The 15,412-nt window shown below is 35.0% G+C and overlaps 1 protein-coding gene across 18 annotated transcripts in view; it reads left to right on the plus strand.

The window, feature by feature from the left end:
- SOX5 (SRY-box transcription factor 5) overlaps positions 1–15,412 on the plus strand; it is a 1,040,220-nt gene that overhangs the window by 903,144 nt on the left and 121,664 nt on the right. For all 18 annotated transcript variants that reach the window (XM_027594377.1, XM_035729355.1, XM_027594379.1 and 15 more), the window contains one exon: positions 6,834–6,954. In XM_027594377.1, the coding sequence (XP_027450178.1) occupies positions 6,834–6,954 (121 nt within the window). The remainder of the gene's footprint in view (positions 1–6,833; positions 6,955–15,412) is intronic.

Below are 15,412 nucleotides of genomic sequence, written 5' to 3' on the forward strand. Positions count from 1 at the left end.
TCACTATCCTCTAATTAACAACTCCAGATTATATTATTTTTTTGTCTCTAAAATACTCTTTCTGCTAAATGTCCACTTTTAGTCACTACCTCAACTTTGAAATTCCATTGGTTTTTATAACACTGTACTCATGTTTTTATTTTTACCTCACCTCTCCACTTGTAGATTCCTCTTCCTCTGCCCATCTTTGAGTTATTGTTGTGACCAAGATGATTTTAAGCTGTCTCTTCTCTTTATACTTTAGATCCTCTCTAGATTGTTTAGTTTACTCTATCAGCTGGTGACTCATCAGACTGTAGCCTCTAAAGATCTTCTCCCTAGCTTCAGATTGGAGCCTTATCTGTCTGCTAACAAGATATCTCCAATAAATAACATTTAGGTACTTCAAACACGTCATATACAAAACCATATTCATTATCTTTCCATGAAAACTATCACTACTCATCTGTGCTTTTTTTTCTGGTGTAAATACATAAACTAGACACCTGAGAGTTATTTTTGACTATGTCCTTTTATTCACCATATAGATATAGATAAATACTATAGATATAAATATATATAAATACTATAAATATATTTATAGATATAAATATAGATAGATGTAAATACATAGACTTCTTACATATCCACACATATGTAACATCTCCCCCATTATCAACATCTCTAATTTTTAAAAAATATCTCTTGGCTTTTTCCCCTTATTCCCAACCTTCCTATTACTGACCAAGCCCTCATAATCTATTGCCTGGTTGACTCTATTAGCTTACTACCTGATCACTTCCTATCTGGTCTCTATGCTTGGTCTTTCAAATCCCTTCTCCATATACCCATCACAGTATTCTGCCTAACCTCTTTAACATCTCTCACTGGTTCCCCATAGCCTACATGGGGAGTTTCATGCTTCTTACCCTGACACACAAACGGATTCAGATTGACCACTGCTTCCCTCTTACCTTTTTTGCTATCCCAGACTGCTCAGATGGCATCCCCTTCACCTGGTGCTTTTTCTTGTCCTTATTTCTTTGCTCGTGTCTCATCCTTTGCTTAGAATTCTTTTCCCACACTCCCATCTCTTTGCTTGGCTAGTTCCTGCTTATCCATTCAGACCCTGTACCTCATGTACCTATCTCCATGAGGCTTGCCTTGCTTTCTCCTGGCTGTTAGGAGTCTCTCGTCTGTGCTTCCGGAGTATCCTATACCAGTCTCTGTTGTTGAATTAATGGCAGTGTGTTATAGTTACCTCTCCATTCACCCCACCAGACTGACCCAGAGCTCCTAGAAAGCAGGCATCATCGTATGTGAACTCATCTTTGTATCCCTGGCTACCAAAAGTGTACACGTTCTGCTTAGTGAAAATGTTGATTGAATGAATAAACTAATAAATAGAGCCGTGTGACTGAAGGCTAAATGAATAATCTCAAGTACCTAGTTGATAGAATAGTTTCAGGGAGTCACTAAAGGGTTTTGCAATAGAATATCTACATAAAATAGAAAATATTTAACTATGAATAATTGATAAGTATTAACTTGGTTTTTTTACAAGTATGGTAATGTGGTTGGTTTGTGTTGGATTCTTAAGATTTTTGAGGGCAAGATTGCACTATATGGTAAAATTATAAAAAATGTTAAAACATAATGTGGCATCTTAAAGGAAGTAGCCTCTTAAATTTATTGTGGGTTATTATTCTAACTAGTGAATAACATGCTACCTATTAAAAGGACTTAAAATTTTGTGACAAAAGAATTTTGTTAAAACTTAATTATAAATGTCACACATTTTAAACCTTAATTGGAAGCCTAAAAGGAATTTCATGCATTAAGTCAAAGAAAATAAATGAAGTTAATAGTGAATAGGATTTGGAAATATTCAAAACTGCAAATATGTAAGTGTGAATTACTAGCCCTCTAAAAAACTAGTTTTAGAATTTATCCAGAAAGCATTATACTGTTTTGATGTGATGTGTCCTTTTCTCCCAAAGAGTGACTAAATTTCAGTAGCAGTAAACTGAAAATTAGTTAAGATATAGCAGTAACACAATTGGTATTCATAGTGGCACTAGTTATGTTCTATAAAGTTGCCATGAATGCTGAATTAGCAAATACCAAACAATTGCTCCTGGGAAAAGTACAGTTAGGTTCCTGAGAGCCTTTGGTCATACCATTTTCATCACCTGATCAACACATAACCTTATTTTATGTGTGTTTCCTTTTAAAGACACCTTATTAATATTTATTATATTTATTATTGATTTTATATGCATTTTAAATAGTGAAATCACCAACAAAATTTCTTACTCCTTTGCACATGTCTGTGAGTGACTGCAGAAGCACTACTACAAGTAAATTTGGTGGTGGGAGGGTAACAAGTAAATTTTAGTGAGTAGGCAAATTTGCACATATAGATTCTACAAATAATAAGCAACTGTATTTTGAGAGGCGTTTTTAGTGGCAAATGTGGATTAGCCACACATTTTGGATTATATTTATTTTACTGTTTCTCAACCTTAAAACTCTGTTATTCTATATATATTCGGATCTTGGAAAATTTAGACACTAAAACAAATTATAAAACTAAAGCAAAATGCATTTCCATAATCATAACAAGACAAAAGGTTTAGACTAGACAGATTTTTAAAAGCACTGGAATTCATTACAATATATTCTTTAGAATAGTCAAATTTTTACCTGAAAAATTAGTTAATTATTAGGGTTTAAGTGAATTACGTGGATAAAAACTGTCACACACAAATAGTCTATGTACACACAAAAACTAGTTAAACAATATAACAAGAAAACATTCCCTTTATGATAGCAATAAAATATATATATATATATTTTTTTAATTTTATTATTTCATTTGGAGAGAGAGAGTGTGTGAGCTGGGGGTGGGGCACAAGGAGAGGGAGAGAGAGAATCCTACGCAGACTCTGCACCAAGCACAGAGCCAGACTCGGGGCTCAGTCCCACAACCCCGAGATCATGACCTGAACCGAAACCAGGAGTCAGACACTTAACCTCCTGAGTCACCCAAGGACCCCGGACATAAAAATATTTTTAAACAAAACTTAAAAATAGAATTACCAAAAATCTACAAGAATTATATGAAGCAAAAGAAGATTTGAATAAATTGAAAGATAAGGCAGCAGGCCTTACCTGCCAATAGCAGATTGGCTATCAAGCCATCAGGTTAATGAATTCAAATAGAAATTCCATATCCTAAAATTAATGTGGAAAAATAAATGTTAAAAACATCCAGGAAATATTTGAAAAAGAAAATATTAATGATAGAGTAGTAACTTTTACCTATTATTAAAACATACTGTAAAGGTTTAATTAAACAACATGATACTAGAATGTGATAGGCAGGCATATCTGTCCATTATAGAAATATGTAATAAATTCCTAATATATCTGGATTACTTTTCTATTTCTTCATGCATACATAATTCTAAGAATCATGGACATATCATAAAGCGTAAAACTATTTAGCTATGGCTTAAAAATAAGAACACAAAGCAGTTAGTACTTTATGCTGTCATTCTTTGGTGAAATTGGATTCCTTTCTGGGCGTTAAGTAACTGTTGTCCACAGGCCTTTTGTGGACATTTGAAGTCGGTGCACAAAGATGTATTTTAGAATATAGGACTATATAATTTGTTCTTTATTCATGAATTATCAATACATATATAATGGTTTCAGCTACTGTGCTAAGCTCTAGAGGTACAATAGTAAGTTACCACCTCTTTCCTAAATAAGCTCATAGGTCATAAGGGAGACTTGAGTTATACAAGTAACTATTATTCAATACAGTAAGTATTGTATTAGCTTTATGAGGTTAAAAGAAATAACAGTTCTTTCTGCCTGAAAATTGGCACCACAAGAAAGAAGTGCTTCACAGGCAAACACATTATGTGGGTCTCAAAAGCCTTTGAAAAATAAGTAGAATTTTGCCAAGAAGAAAAGGAAAAGAGAAATCACTCAAAACAGAGGAGAAAATACTTTTGAACACACTCAGGCATGGAAAAACACCGAGTATGCAAGGAACTCTTGATGGTCCTTTGAGGCAAGAGTACAGGATCTGAAGAAGGGCAACATATCTGGAAACATAGACTGAGGACAAATTGTGAAGAATCTTGAATACCGTGCTGAGGGATTTGGTTGCTCTTCTTTAGGTAAAAAACAAACCATCACAAGTTTCTCACAAAAGGGACATATAAAAAAACAGATAAAAAACTAAATTAGAAGGAATTCTCTGAACCATCTAGCTTAATATCTGGTTCTACCCTGTGGGCCCCAGAACCTATAAGAGTCAGGCAGTCTACCTTTCAACTGCTTATATACCTGAAGGCACTCTGTAACTCAAGGCAAAACATGAAGAAGACAAAAAGATTTGTTGACAGTGACTGAAAGCATTCTTTAAGACAGTACTTCTCAAATCTGGATGCACACTGGAATCATCAGGGGAACTTTAAAAAATGCTCATGGCTGGGTCTCACCCCCTATTGATTCAGATTCAGTTGTATGGGAAGCAGTCTGGGCACTGAGAATTTTTCAAAGCTTGCCAGGCGATTCTAATATACATTCAAGTTTGGGAACTCCTGCACTCAACCAATAACTTATTGTTTCTACAATTCTGGAAGTTATTTTTCCCAAATTTTAAGGTATTTGAAATTTGGATACATCTTATAACCCTTATATGCATTTCATTTGAAGTCCCTTTCTTCTTCCCTCTAAAATGCTCTTGTTAAATTTATCTGTACATCGTATAACCGATGGTATCTTCGAAAGGAGATGTACTGTATACAATATGATAACTTACAAACAACAAAGTATAAAATATATACAGGAGCTGGCTTGCTGTTCGTTTCTTTGCTTGTCATTCTGCTCAGCATCCTCTCCTTGCAATGAACTAGTACCCATGCTGTTTTGCCTTTGGATGTCTATCTCTTGTTTTAGACGACTTATTCCTACAAGCCTGCTCAGTATGCACTCTCTAATTTTGAGTCTTTAATCATTTTCCACTGGTTTCTACATAAGGTATATCTTTCCTCCAATATGTTCAAAAAATGCTGGCTGTAGTGATCAAAACCTTCCGCGCTAACCTTAAGACACTCTTTTTGTATTCCTCTTTTGTTGTCATTCCCTTTTAGTTTCACTCTGGTGGCCGTGATAGGTTTAAAATCCTTTTGGCTAAAAGAAATGCTTTCCAATTTGGAGTCATTGCTGAAAACAGATCTCTCATTCTTACAGTGCTTATTTTTCTCTCTGTCTCTGTCTCTGTGTCTCTTGCCCCCTCCCTCCCACCTTTCTCCTAAACATCCTCCCCCTACCAAACCACAGTGCATATTCTCAACAACCAAAATCTCAGAAATAGCTCAGAGGTTTACTGTGAAAGATGAAATAATGGACAAACTGAAGGTGGACTTTTAAAGTGAGAAATGATGAGCACTATGAGAATCACAAGTGCTCCAAGAACATTCAGTGCCAATGAGAGAGAGAGAAAACAAGTCTGAGAGATGGCTCAGGGTTGCCGTTAGGATTGGCAACTGAGTGAATTTGCAATCTTTTCTGGATATTGCTTGTCTTAGTTTTTTATGATTGTCCCCACTGTAATGTAATGGGCATACATTACATTGAATCTTGCTTTTCTTATTCACTCTTCTTTCCCTACTGACAAGCTCATTTTCTTGTTCATAGTAGGTGTTAATTAAATATTTTCCAAATAGCTTAATTAATGTGTGGGAAGAGGAGTAAGGGAGAGAGAATGAAGTGTCAAATATGTGATTTTTAGTAGGATCCTAAATTCTTGGTCATATGTTTAGTGACAAACACTAACCAATAATCATGTTCACCAGGGCCATCTTGCTTAATTAAATATTTGGGGGAAAAAGCCTACTTATTTTATTTTAGTGATGACAATCTTTGCATTAATCATTAATGTGATATTGCTGCAGAAATGACTATATTAGATTATATTTCTAGAAATCTCTGTTCAGTTCAAAGAAGAGAAGCCAATAAAAAAAGCTGGTAATGAATGATTAAAAAAAAAAAAAGAAGAAGATAGTGATTCCATGGTACTGGGTTATTTATTTACTGATGTGAGAGTGACATCAGCAAATTAAAGTGTATTCCAAAGATGGCAACCAAAACAGAGACTTTGTGGTTTGAGGAGTGGTTCAGTTGATTGTAAAAGATAGATAAACACAAAAGTATAACACAGAAAGAGATTCAAGGGACTGGATTTTAGACCTAATCTAACTGTCCCATTCCTTGGCCATGGACGAGTCCGTTCTTTTTTAGTCCTAGTTACCTTTCTATAAACAAAGGGGAAAGTCTTAGTGACCCTCTAAGCTTCTTTACCAGCTCTTTTTTTTTTAAATTGCAATATTACATGAACATGACAATTATCTTCAAATAATAAAAAGCTAGTTATATGTAAAATGATACCAGTTTAGTTAGGTTTGTTTTAGAAGGTAGCATTACCCCTAACAGGATTTACAGAAGGAGATTTTAGTTCAACCTAAGGATAATTTTTTAACCATTGCATTAATGCAATAAAAAAAAAGTTTTCTTGTATGAAGTAGTGATGCTTCATGCAGATATCTAGGGAAATTTTTCATTAAGTTAGAAAGTGAACTTGGTAATACCTTCCAACTATAGTATACTCTAATTTTCCTGTCTAAGGCATGACCTCAGGCCCAGTGTTTGAGCAAGCTTGTGTGCCAGTATATTTGAATTGAATAAATGGTTTTCTTTTATCATAAAGTAAGGAGGGTGGGAAGCATGGAGGACCAAAACTTCGTCTCTTTGATTCGCTCTATAACGTTCAGCAGGTCCAAGGTCAACTGCCGCCATTAATGATTCCCGTGTTCCCTCCTGATCAACGGACACTGGCTGCAGCTGCTCAGCAAGGGTTCCTCCTTCCTCCAGGCTTCAGCTATAAGGCTGGATGTAGTAAGTACCATTGATTTTCCATTTGGGAGTGGGTGGAGGGCATGGCTTTAAGTCAGGCAATTTAATATTCCTGCCACACCAAGAAATGAGATCACCCATATAGCATTTTTATTTTAAAGAGGAAACACAGAGAAAGTATAGAAAAGGATTTATGTTGGTATTTAAAAGAACTTAGGTTATTTCTATGCTTCTGAAGCCAATATTTGCCCTTTATATTTCAGTTTCATAACTTCCATTTCCAGTTTATTTTTATAATATGAATATAATTTTCAGGTTCAGTTTGTCTTTGTGAAAGTAAGATAGGAATATGCTTTTCAATTGCTTTCCACTGACTTTTAAGATAAACTCAAGTTTCGGGCGCCTGGGTGGCTCAGTTGCTTAGGCGACTGCCTGCAGCTCAGGGCATGATCCCAGGGTCCTGGGATCAAGCCCCACGTCCTGCTCCCTGCTCAGCAGGGAGTCTGCTTCTCCTTCTGACCCTCTCTCTTATACTCTCTCTCTCACTCTCTCAAATAAATAAATAAAAATCTTTAAAAAAAAATAAACTCAAGTTTCCTAAGGTGAATTAGTTGGCCTTTCATTATCTTTATCCTCCCTAATATCTCAGTAGTCTTCTTTTAGTTCTTAAACCAAACCATACTCTTTCTTGACTTTGGACTTACACTGTCAATGTTTTTTCTCCTCAATATTCTGAACGCCTTCCAACTCAGATCAGAGAGAACTTGCCCAACCTAGTTAGATCCCTTTCCCCTAGTTCCTTTGGATCCTGTGTATTTTCTCTTTTATTTTAATTGTAAGTTCTATGAGGGCAGGGGCTGATTCTGTCTTATTCATTGTTCTATCTAAACTTTTAGTACAACATTCCATTACCTGTTGAATGAATGAATGAATGAATGAATGACCACCTCATTACAAACACTACAAGGATATTTTTACACTAAGTGAGAAGTTAGACTAAGATAATTGTCTATATAGCTTTATTAAATTTAGATGCCTGTGATTTATGACTTCTTTTTTACCAAAATTGAAATTGCATACTTTTAGTGTTGGAAACAGTCTAATACTTCACTTTCTAAAATGTAAGGAGCCAAAATGCCAACTATAATCTGTTAAGTAAAAATTATGGCAAATTGCAAAGAAAGACTAGACTGTTAAGCAACATATCTTCCAGAACCTTATTACCACGGCCATAAAAAATACAGAGAAGAGAAGTTTATTGAAATAGTTTCATTGATAAAAGTAGAGCATAATTGAAAACAATTAATGAAATATCATCATCTTTTAGCTATTCATGTAGAATATTATTTTGTAAAATCCAGTATATTTTGGTTCATTTATATGTTAATATATTGCCCCATTAACATCTTGCTATGCTTCAGTACATACTGCATCTGAGAAACTCTGTCCAACATTCCTAGAAATCAGATCTAAGCTTCCTGCTAAATGATGTTTTGAATTTTCACATCTTAACATTTATTCCCAGTCTTTGAATTTTTGCTTTTTTTAAAAAAAAGATTTTAGTTATTTATTTGACAGAGAGAGACACAGAGAGAGAGGGAACACCAGCAGGGGGAGGGTCAGAGGGAGAAGCAGGATTCCTGCCGATCGGGGAGCCCTGCAGAGCCTGATGCAGGGCTCGATCCCAGGACCCTTGGATCATGACCTGAGCCGAAGGCAGACGCTTAATGACTGAGCCACCCAGGCACCCCTGAACCTTTCTTTATATAATATTGAAGAAATGGGATATCGTTTTTTAAATATACAAAGCCATTTGAGAGGAGTAGATTGCAACCACGAAGTCTAGATAAAAGTGAACTGAACTCAGGACTATAAAAATTCACACTTGTATGGTATTTTGCCCTTTGCAGTTTTTACACTGTTCATGCACATCTTTCTCTTGACTTCAATTTCATATGTTTTAAGACAGTGTTCTCACTCTGGATCCTGAATTTGTTCATTTCGTATTATTTCCACATCATTCTATCTTTGTAGATTAATTCATCCAGAAACACCAACATATTTTTACAATTAAGGGCTATATTTATATTCTAAATATTTAAATTATAAGAATAATTTAAATTCTAAATACAGAATTTTAAACTCTATTGCTACACTAAATTCTGCGTTTTTAATCATAAAATATTTTTTGTTTTGTTTTGTTTCCATTTTCCTAAGGAATTACTGTTCACATTAAACACATGTTGCCAATGTGTTTTTTGGTAACCTTGGTTACTAAAGTGAAAAAAAAGACACTTTTAAAAATCATCAGTTGCCTCAGACTGCACCTGCAATATATACATATAGACTAGTTCTGTTTTCCAGAAAGAAATTTTTTTAAGCAACTGTAGAAATAAGTCCCATTAGCAAATATTGTGCTGAAGAGAAAACCATATTGAGTATGAACAATAGCGTAACTCTAGGCCTGGAAAAGGTCAAGAACACCTCTGCCTCACTCCCATTTGACAGAGTTGGCATACTACATTTGTTCGATGTTAATGTGATGTGGCATGGAGAAATTTTTCCCTTTCTAAAATTGTTCATATATTAACCATTTGATATTTGTACCTTTGGTGTTTAAAATTATAAATAATACCATTTCTTTTGTAACCTTGGAAATAAAATAGAATAAAGCGTTTACAGCTGCTGGCAAGCTTGAAACTAGCATCATGCCAAACTCTAAAACTAAGAAGCCAGTAGCAAAAGAAAGTACCACCCTTGTTGACACTCTGGCACTTTGAGTCAGTTTGGATGGAATCAGTAAATAGTCCAGACTGTTCCTCCCTAATCACATTGCAGGAAAGAACAGAGACAGGGAAAGACACAAATCTTGCCATCTCTCCTTAGGGGGCCTTCTTATTATATTCCCTCCGTAACTGCCCAGCATATGTGACTTCTCTACTCGTCAGTTATTTTAATTTGAGTATTATTATGTAGTTCTCAATGAAAGAGGCTGGCCAACTCATCTTGATTTGAGTTTCAAGTAGATATGAAACATGTATTTATTGGTATCAAAAACTCAGATGCTTTTCATCAATCCATTCATAGAAGGTATTGATAATAAATTTTTCTTTTTAGACTACGTGATTTGATAAAATAAATAAAATAAAAGTCTCGAACTACACAAGAAAGTTAAGTTCTCAACGGGAAAAAAGTAAAATAAAAACATAAGTTGGGGACGCCTGGGTGGCTCAGTCGGTGAAGCGGCCAACTCTTGATTTTGGCTCAGGTCACGATCTCAGGGTCCTGGGATTGAGCCCTGCATCAGGCGCCATATTCAGCAGGGAGTCTGCTTCAGGATTCTCTCTCTTTCCTTCTCACTCTGCCCCTCCCTGTGCTTGTTCATTCTCCCTCTCTAAAATAAATAAATAAATCTTTAAAAAAGAAAAAAAGTTGGGGACCCTAACCATCATCGATTGGTGTAGCATCTTCTGTTTTCCAAAAAAGAAATTTTCAGTTGGACATAAAGATATTTTCTCTTTGAGAAATGTAATAGTAGAAATATGGCATTGAATGGGGACCTACAGAATGGAGGTGCTGGATTTTCTCTTAATTGCTAGAATGAATGTCAGTAAACAATAGAAAATAGCAGTACAGCCAAAGAATTCAGAACAAACCGTCTAGATAGAAAAGAAGCTTTAAAGAATGTTGTAGTCCACTCTTATCAATGAATATGTAGATAAATTCACAAATATTGTTGTAGTATTATCAGAATCTCAGATTCTGTTCTGGCATTTGCTATTAATGAAATCAAGCATGAAACCGTACTTCTTCATGGATCCATATCTAGTTATTCCTTTTCCTACTTATTTCTTAATATCTAAAAATACTTCCAAACTTCTAAGGAGGTAAAAATAATTGTGCATTATTAAATTGAATATTTTAATATATGTAATAACTTGATTGATAAAACACTGATTTGATCAATCAACTCCATTCACAGACCATTCCATTCAGGGGAAGAAATTAATGAAATAATCTGTATATTTAACTTGTCAGTTCTATGAAAACTGTCAACTAAGTTGCTATATGTAGACACACCCCAGTTTTTATATTGCATAATTAAAAATCCCAATTTTTTTTGAGAGAGAGAGAGCGCACATGCACATGTGCACATGCAAGTGGGGATGGGGGTGGGGGTGGGGGGAGGAGGGAGAGAGAGACTCTTAAGCAGACTCCATGCTGAGCTGGACTCAGGGCTCTAGCTCAGGACCCTAAGATCATGACCTGAGCCGAAATCAAGAGTCAGACACTTAACCAACTGAGCCACCCAGGTGCCGCCAAAATCCCAATTTTAAATTATATTTGTAGGTACCTCTCATTTTAATCAGAACAATGTCATTAAATTTCTTGAAATAAATTTTAAAACTAAATAACTAAGCTTCTAATACTGAATAATAAAATAAATGGTGTACAAATGAATTGGTTCAAATACACTTTGGGTGGTTGAAGAGTCCAAGGAGATAGTCCCTTTGCCTCTGCTGGAAAATCTGACTGAAATCCTAACCTCTTGCTTAACCAAGACCTCCATCTTGTGAACCACAAAACTTGTTTCGGGTAGATAGTTTTGAAATAAAATGTACACATTTTTGCCTCCCACACGGTAGTTTCATGTTGGCAAGAAGACACCACTTTTGTGTTTGCTCATCATGGTAAAAAAAACTAACAAAAATCAAAATAATTTTGAGTGTGTATGTTGGTTTTAGCATATTAAACTTGAGAGAGACTTTTGAGATAAAGTTGTTGTAGGTCATAATGTGGTTAATACCGCTTTCACTGACTCCAATTTCCAGTTCTCTTTCCATAACACATGGCTTCCTCGCACCCCACCCTCAAGGTTAAACGCTGTTCCTTTAGAACATCTAGTTTATAGGCAGAAATGAGAGGACTAGGTGTTTCTCTTTTTACTAATAACTACAGTCCTCTGCCCCTCTCCTTTCTGTTTGGGTGTAAAATTTCTAGTTATATAATTCTAATAGCTGCCTTAGAAACTTTTGACAGGGAACACATTTTATGTGGAAATAAAAAAAAAATCTACAGGAAGGCAATCCAATAAAATAACCCACTTTCTATATACAGTCTAAAACAAACAGTTGTAAAAGAGTTGGCTCAAGAGTTAACCCAAAGTGTCAAATTGAATGCCTCACATAGCTACAGATAGAGTCTTTCCCCATAGATAGGCATGTGCCTCGTGCTAAAGTTCCTGAACTGTGTGCTAAGGTACCAGAGTGCTTTTGCAAATTCACAGGGGTATACAGCATATTTTAAAATTTCAGGGAAAATACGGAGGCATCTGTCAGATACTACATAAACTACCTTAGTGTTTGGACCTTACTACTTAACAAAATGGAGCAGTTGGGTATTTCTTTTGTCCTGCAGGTGCCACGAAAAAATTATTGAGCCACTAATGGTGCCTGAATCCAAGGAATTTTAGGAACTTTTGGTCTTGTCTAGTCTATATTCATTTAAAAACCTATTATGACCTTTTTTACTAGAAAGTTATTGGTGTTGACCTAGCGTATTACAACCACAGTACAGAATGTTATAACAAAATTTATCTTGCACTCTTGGGATATGGACAATATTGTATAGATAAGTGATTGATTCATTTGTCTATACCAGTTGATTCCTGTGTCTATATGATTTCAAACATTTAATTGTTTTGTTCATTTTGATTTAATTAACCCAGTGTCAAGTAGACAATTACTAGTTGAAAGGTACTTGGAATGAGAGAGCATGGACTTGGAATCAAGTTTTGCCTTGTTCTGCTACTTTGATTGTCCTTGTGCAGGTTACTGAGCTTTAGTTTTCTCATCTATAATAGGGATTAATAACACCCATTTTAAATTGTTATAGAGATTAAACAGGATTATATATGAAGTGGTGCCTAGTATTGTGCCCGCAAAACACAGATCCTGTTTCAAAAGGGGAAAAAAAAAGATTCTGAAACCACACCTGGCAATTAATTGCATTGCATATCCTATCTAGAATCAAATTCATTCTGCCACACCTGAATGAGGCTTCCTCTGGGAAAATAGAATTATTTAGAGAAAAGTATACAGTGCTGAAGGAAACCATTTGTCTCATGTAGATACAAACTTAGCCTTAACTATTTACATCATTATCACCAAGTTTTAACTTTTTCAGTTGTCATTTTCCCTTTGTATACTTATCAAAGCTCATGTTGGAAAAGATCATGTGATTGAAAATGTATTTAGTCATTGTTCTGGCTGTATGAAACTGGAAATATATTCACATACTCTTTCCGCATTTTAACATGTTGATTAATTTTTCAGAAATGTGCTAAATAAAATAGCCATATAAAGTTACTGATTGAAATATGTAATTGCCTTATGAGATTAGCTTAAATAAATAGAAGTCGATGAGCCAAGCTTAATAAACTTAAAATATGCTGTATTTATTCTTCATCAGTTTTCTGAACAGTATTTCCGCTTCCAATAAAAAAGGAAACTCTCAGTTAATTAGTTCTTCATACACCACAATAAAATTAATGTTTAGGAGTTAAATACCATAAACTTCCTCAGGCATATTTGCTGATGTGTTCCTGTTTTTGGTTAATGTCACATGTTTCATTGTTTAATGGGGATATCATGTGGGTTCCATTATATCTCTCTTGTGTAAAGGGTCCATGTGTCTGGCATTTTAGGAGACTGCATGCTAATTTCTGATTTAGCTGTGTCAGCTGACATACAGGTCATTGACAATCAGTGGTAAAACAATCACCAAATCACAAGCTAAAAACCATTGACATGGTACGCTTTTATCAAACTGACAAAATAGGAAACATGTGTTGTCAGGATCACATACTGTAGGTTCTTTGTACATAAGCAGAGAGGAGAGGATGTAATCATATATTCAGGCTTCTGTGTTTGCGTGTTTTAAAATTATTGTAACCAGCTCTTCTTTTTACCCCCTTCCCCCTGAAACATAAACCAATGACTTTGAGTGAAGCTGACTTTGTTGTAGAGCTTAGTAAATATAGATATTATATTATTTATGTTATATATTATATATTTATTATATAAATATATATAATTAGTACTATTAGTAAATATATATAAAATATATTTTTAAAGAATTGCTGTGGTACCCAAATAGCCAATCATTTAAATTCCCATCTGCAAGAAGTAAGATTGGTGACATAAAAATATGAGATGATTAAAAAGTAAAGAGAACTGAGTGCAGAAATGTATATAACATTCCACAATTACATGGTGTCAGCCACCCTCCAGTTCTCATGGGAAAAATGTTTCTAGGTCAATAGAAACACCTTTTTTTTCCCTAAAAGGGAGTTTATAATATTTTTACAAAATTCATCACTGAGAAAAGGGAGATGTACATGTCTTTATTGTGACGAAGTGTCATACCTTGGTATAAAAATAATAGCTTATATTGTTCCTTATTGTTTATTAAACAGACATGTAACTAATTTTAAGCATCATAACTCTGTGAGATAACTGAGCTATGTTAGAAACTAGCGTTTGATCCAGCCCTCCCCACACACACGCTCTACCAACAAAATACACATATACAAGCAAACAAAAAAAGCAAAAGCCCTTTTTTCAATAAATTCCTCAGATTTTACTAGACTGTGAATATATATTTAATCTTTTAATCCATCTTGTTTGCTTTTTTTAACACAAAAGAACAAAAGCATGGCACTGAATTTAAATATAAACCCATTTGGGTCAGTATTTTCTTTTTGACTTGATTCTTGATCATGCGGAGTCGCCAAATGGGAAGAGTCGGCTAATCACTCTGTGCTCTCAGCCAAGAGGCCTCAAAAGGTAGTGTTACTGTATATAAGTTTGCCGTAGTGTAGCCTACCCCTCAGAATTCTAAACTCATATTTTTCTGGCCATGGCAAACACGGAATGTCATCTCTGTAGCAGGCTGAAACTAAGGTCATCAGACTGAAGTACAAGCCCAGAAGAGCAATACATTATTTTACTTGAATAAATGTAACTGCCAATGATACTGGAAGCCTCTGTTCTCCAGTATGCATGCTCTTTCACTGTAAAAAGACTCCATTAGCAGGCAAACTTTAGTCATGAGGTTGATAGGAAAATATGGAAGCAGAAAAAGTAGTTAAGAAAACAGTGGAAGAGAGCATTTGACTCTAACTCTACAGTAGATACGTATTTTCCATGAGGACTGAGCAAGTCATGCTCTTGGAATATCTTGTGGAATCAGATACTGTATTAGGTTTACCTACTGTAAAAGACCAAAATAATACTAGCTTAAACATGATGAAAGAATATTTTTCACTTACCTAATAGTCCAAACATTGCTCCTATGGTAGGTCTGTGATAGCAGATCCCAGCCTTGTTCTCTTATTTATTTATTATACCACCTTCCACAAATTATGGCTCCTGTCTCACAGTCTTGGATATCTTCCCCAGTGCCATATCTCCATTCCAGGCAGAGGAAAGGGCAGAAG

This window comes from Zalophus californianus, chromosome 9 (assembly GCF_009762305.2).
Source record: "Zalophus californianus isolate mZalCal1 chromosome 9, mZalCal1.pri.v2, whole genome shotgun sequence".
Lineage (NCBI taxonomy): Eukaryota > Metazoa > Chordata > Mammalia > Carnivora > Otariidae > Zalophus > Zalophus californianus.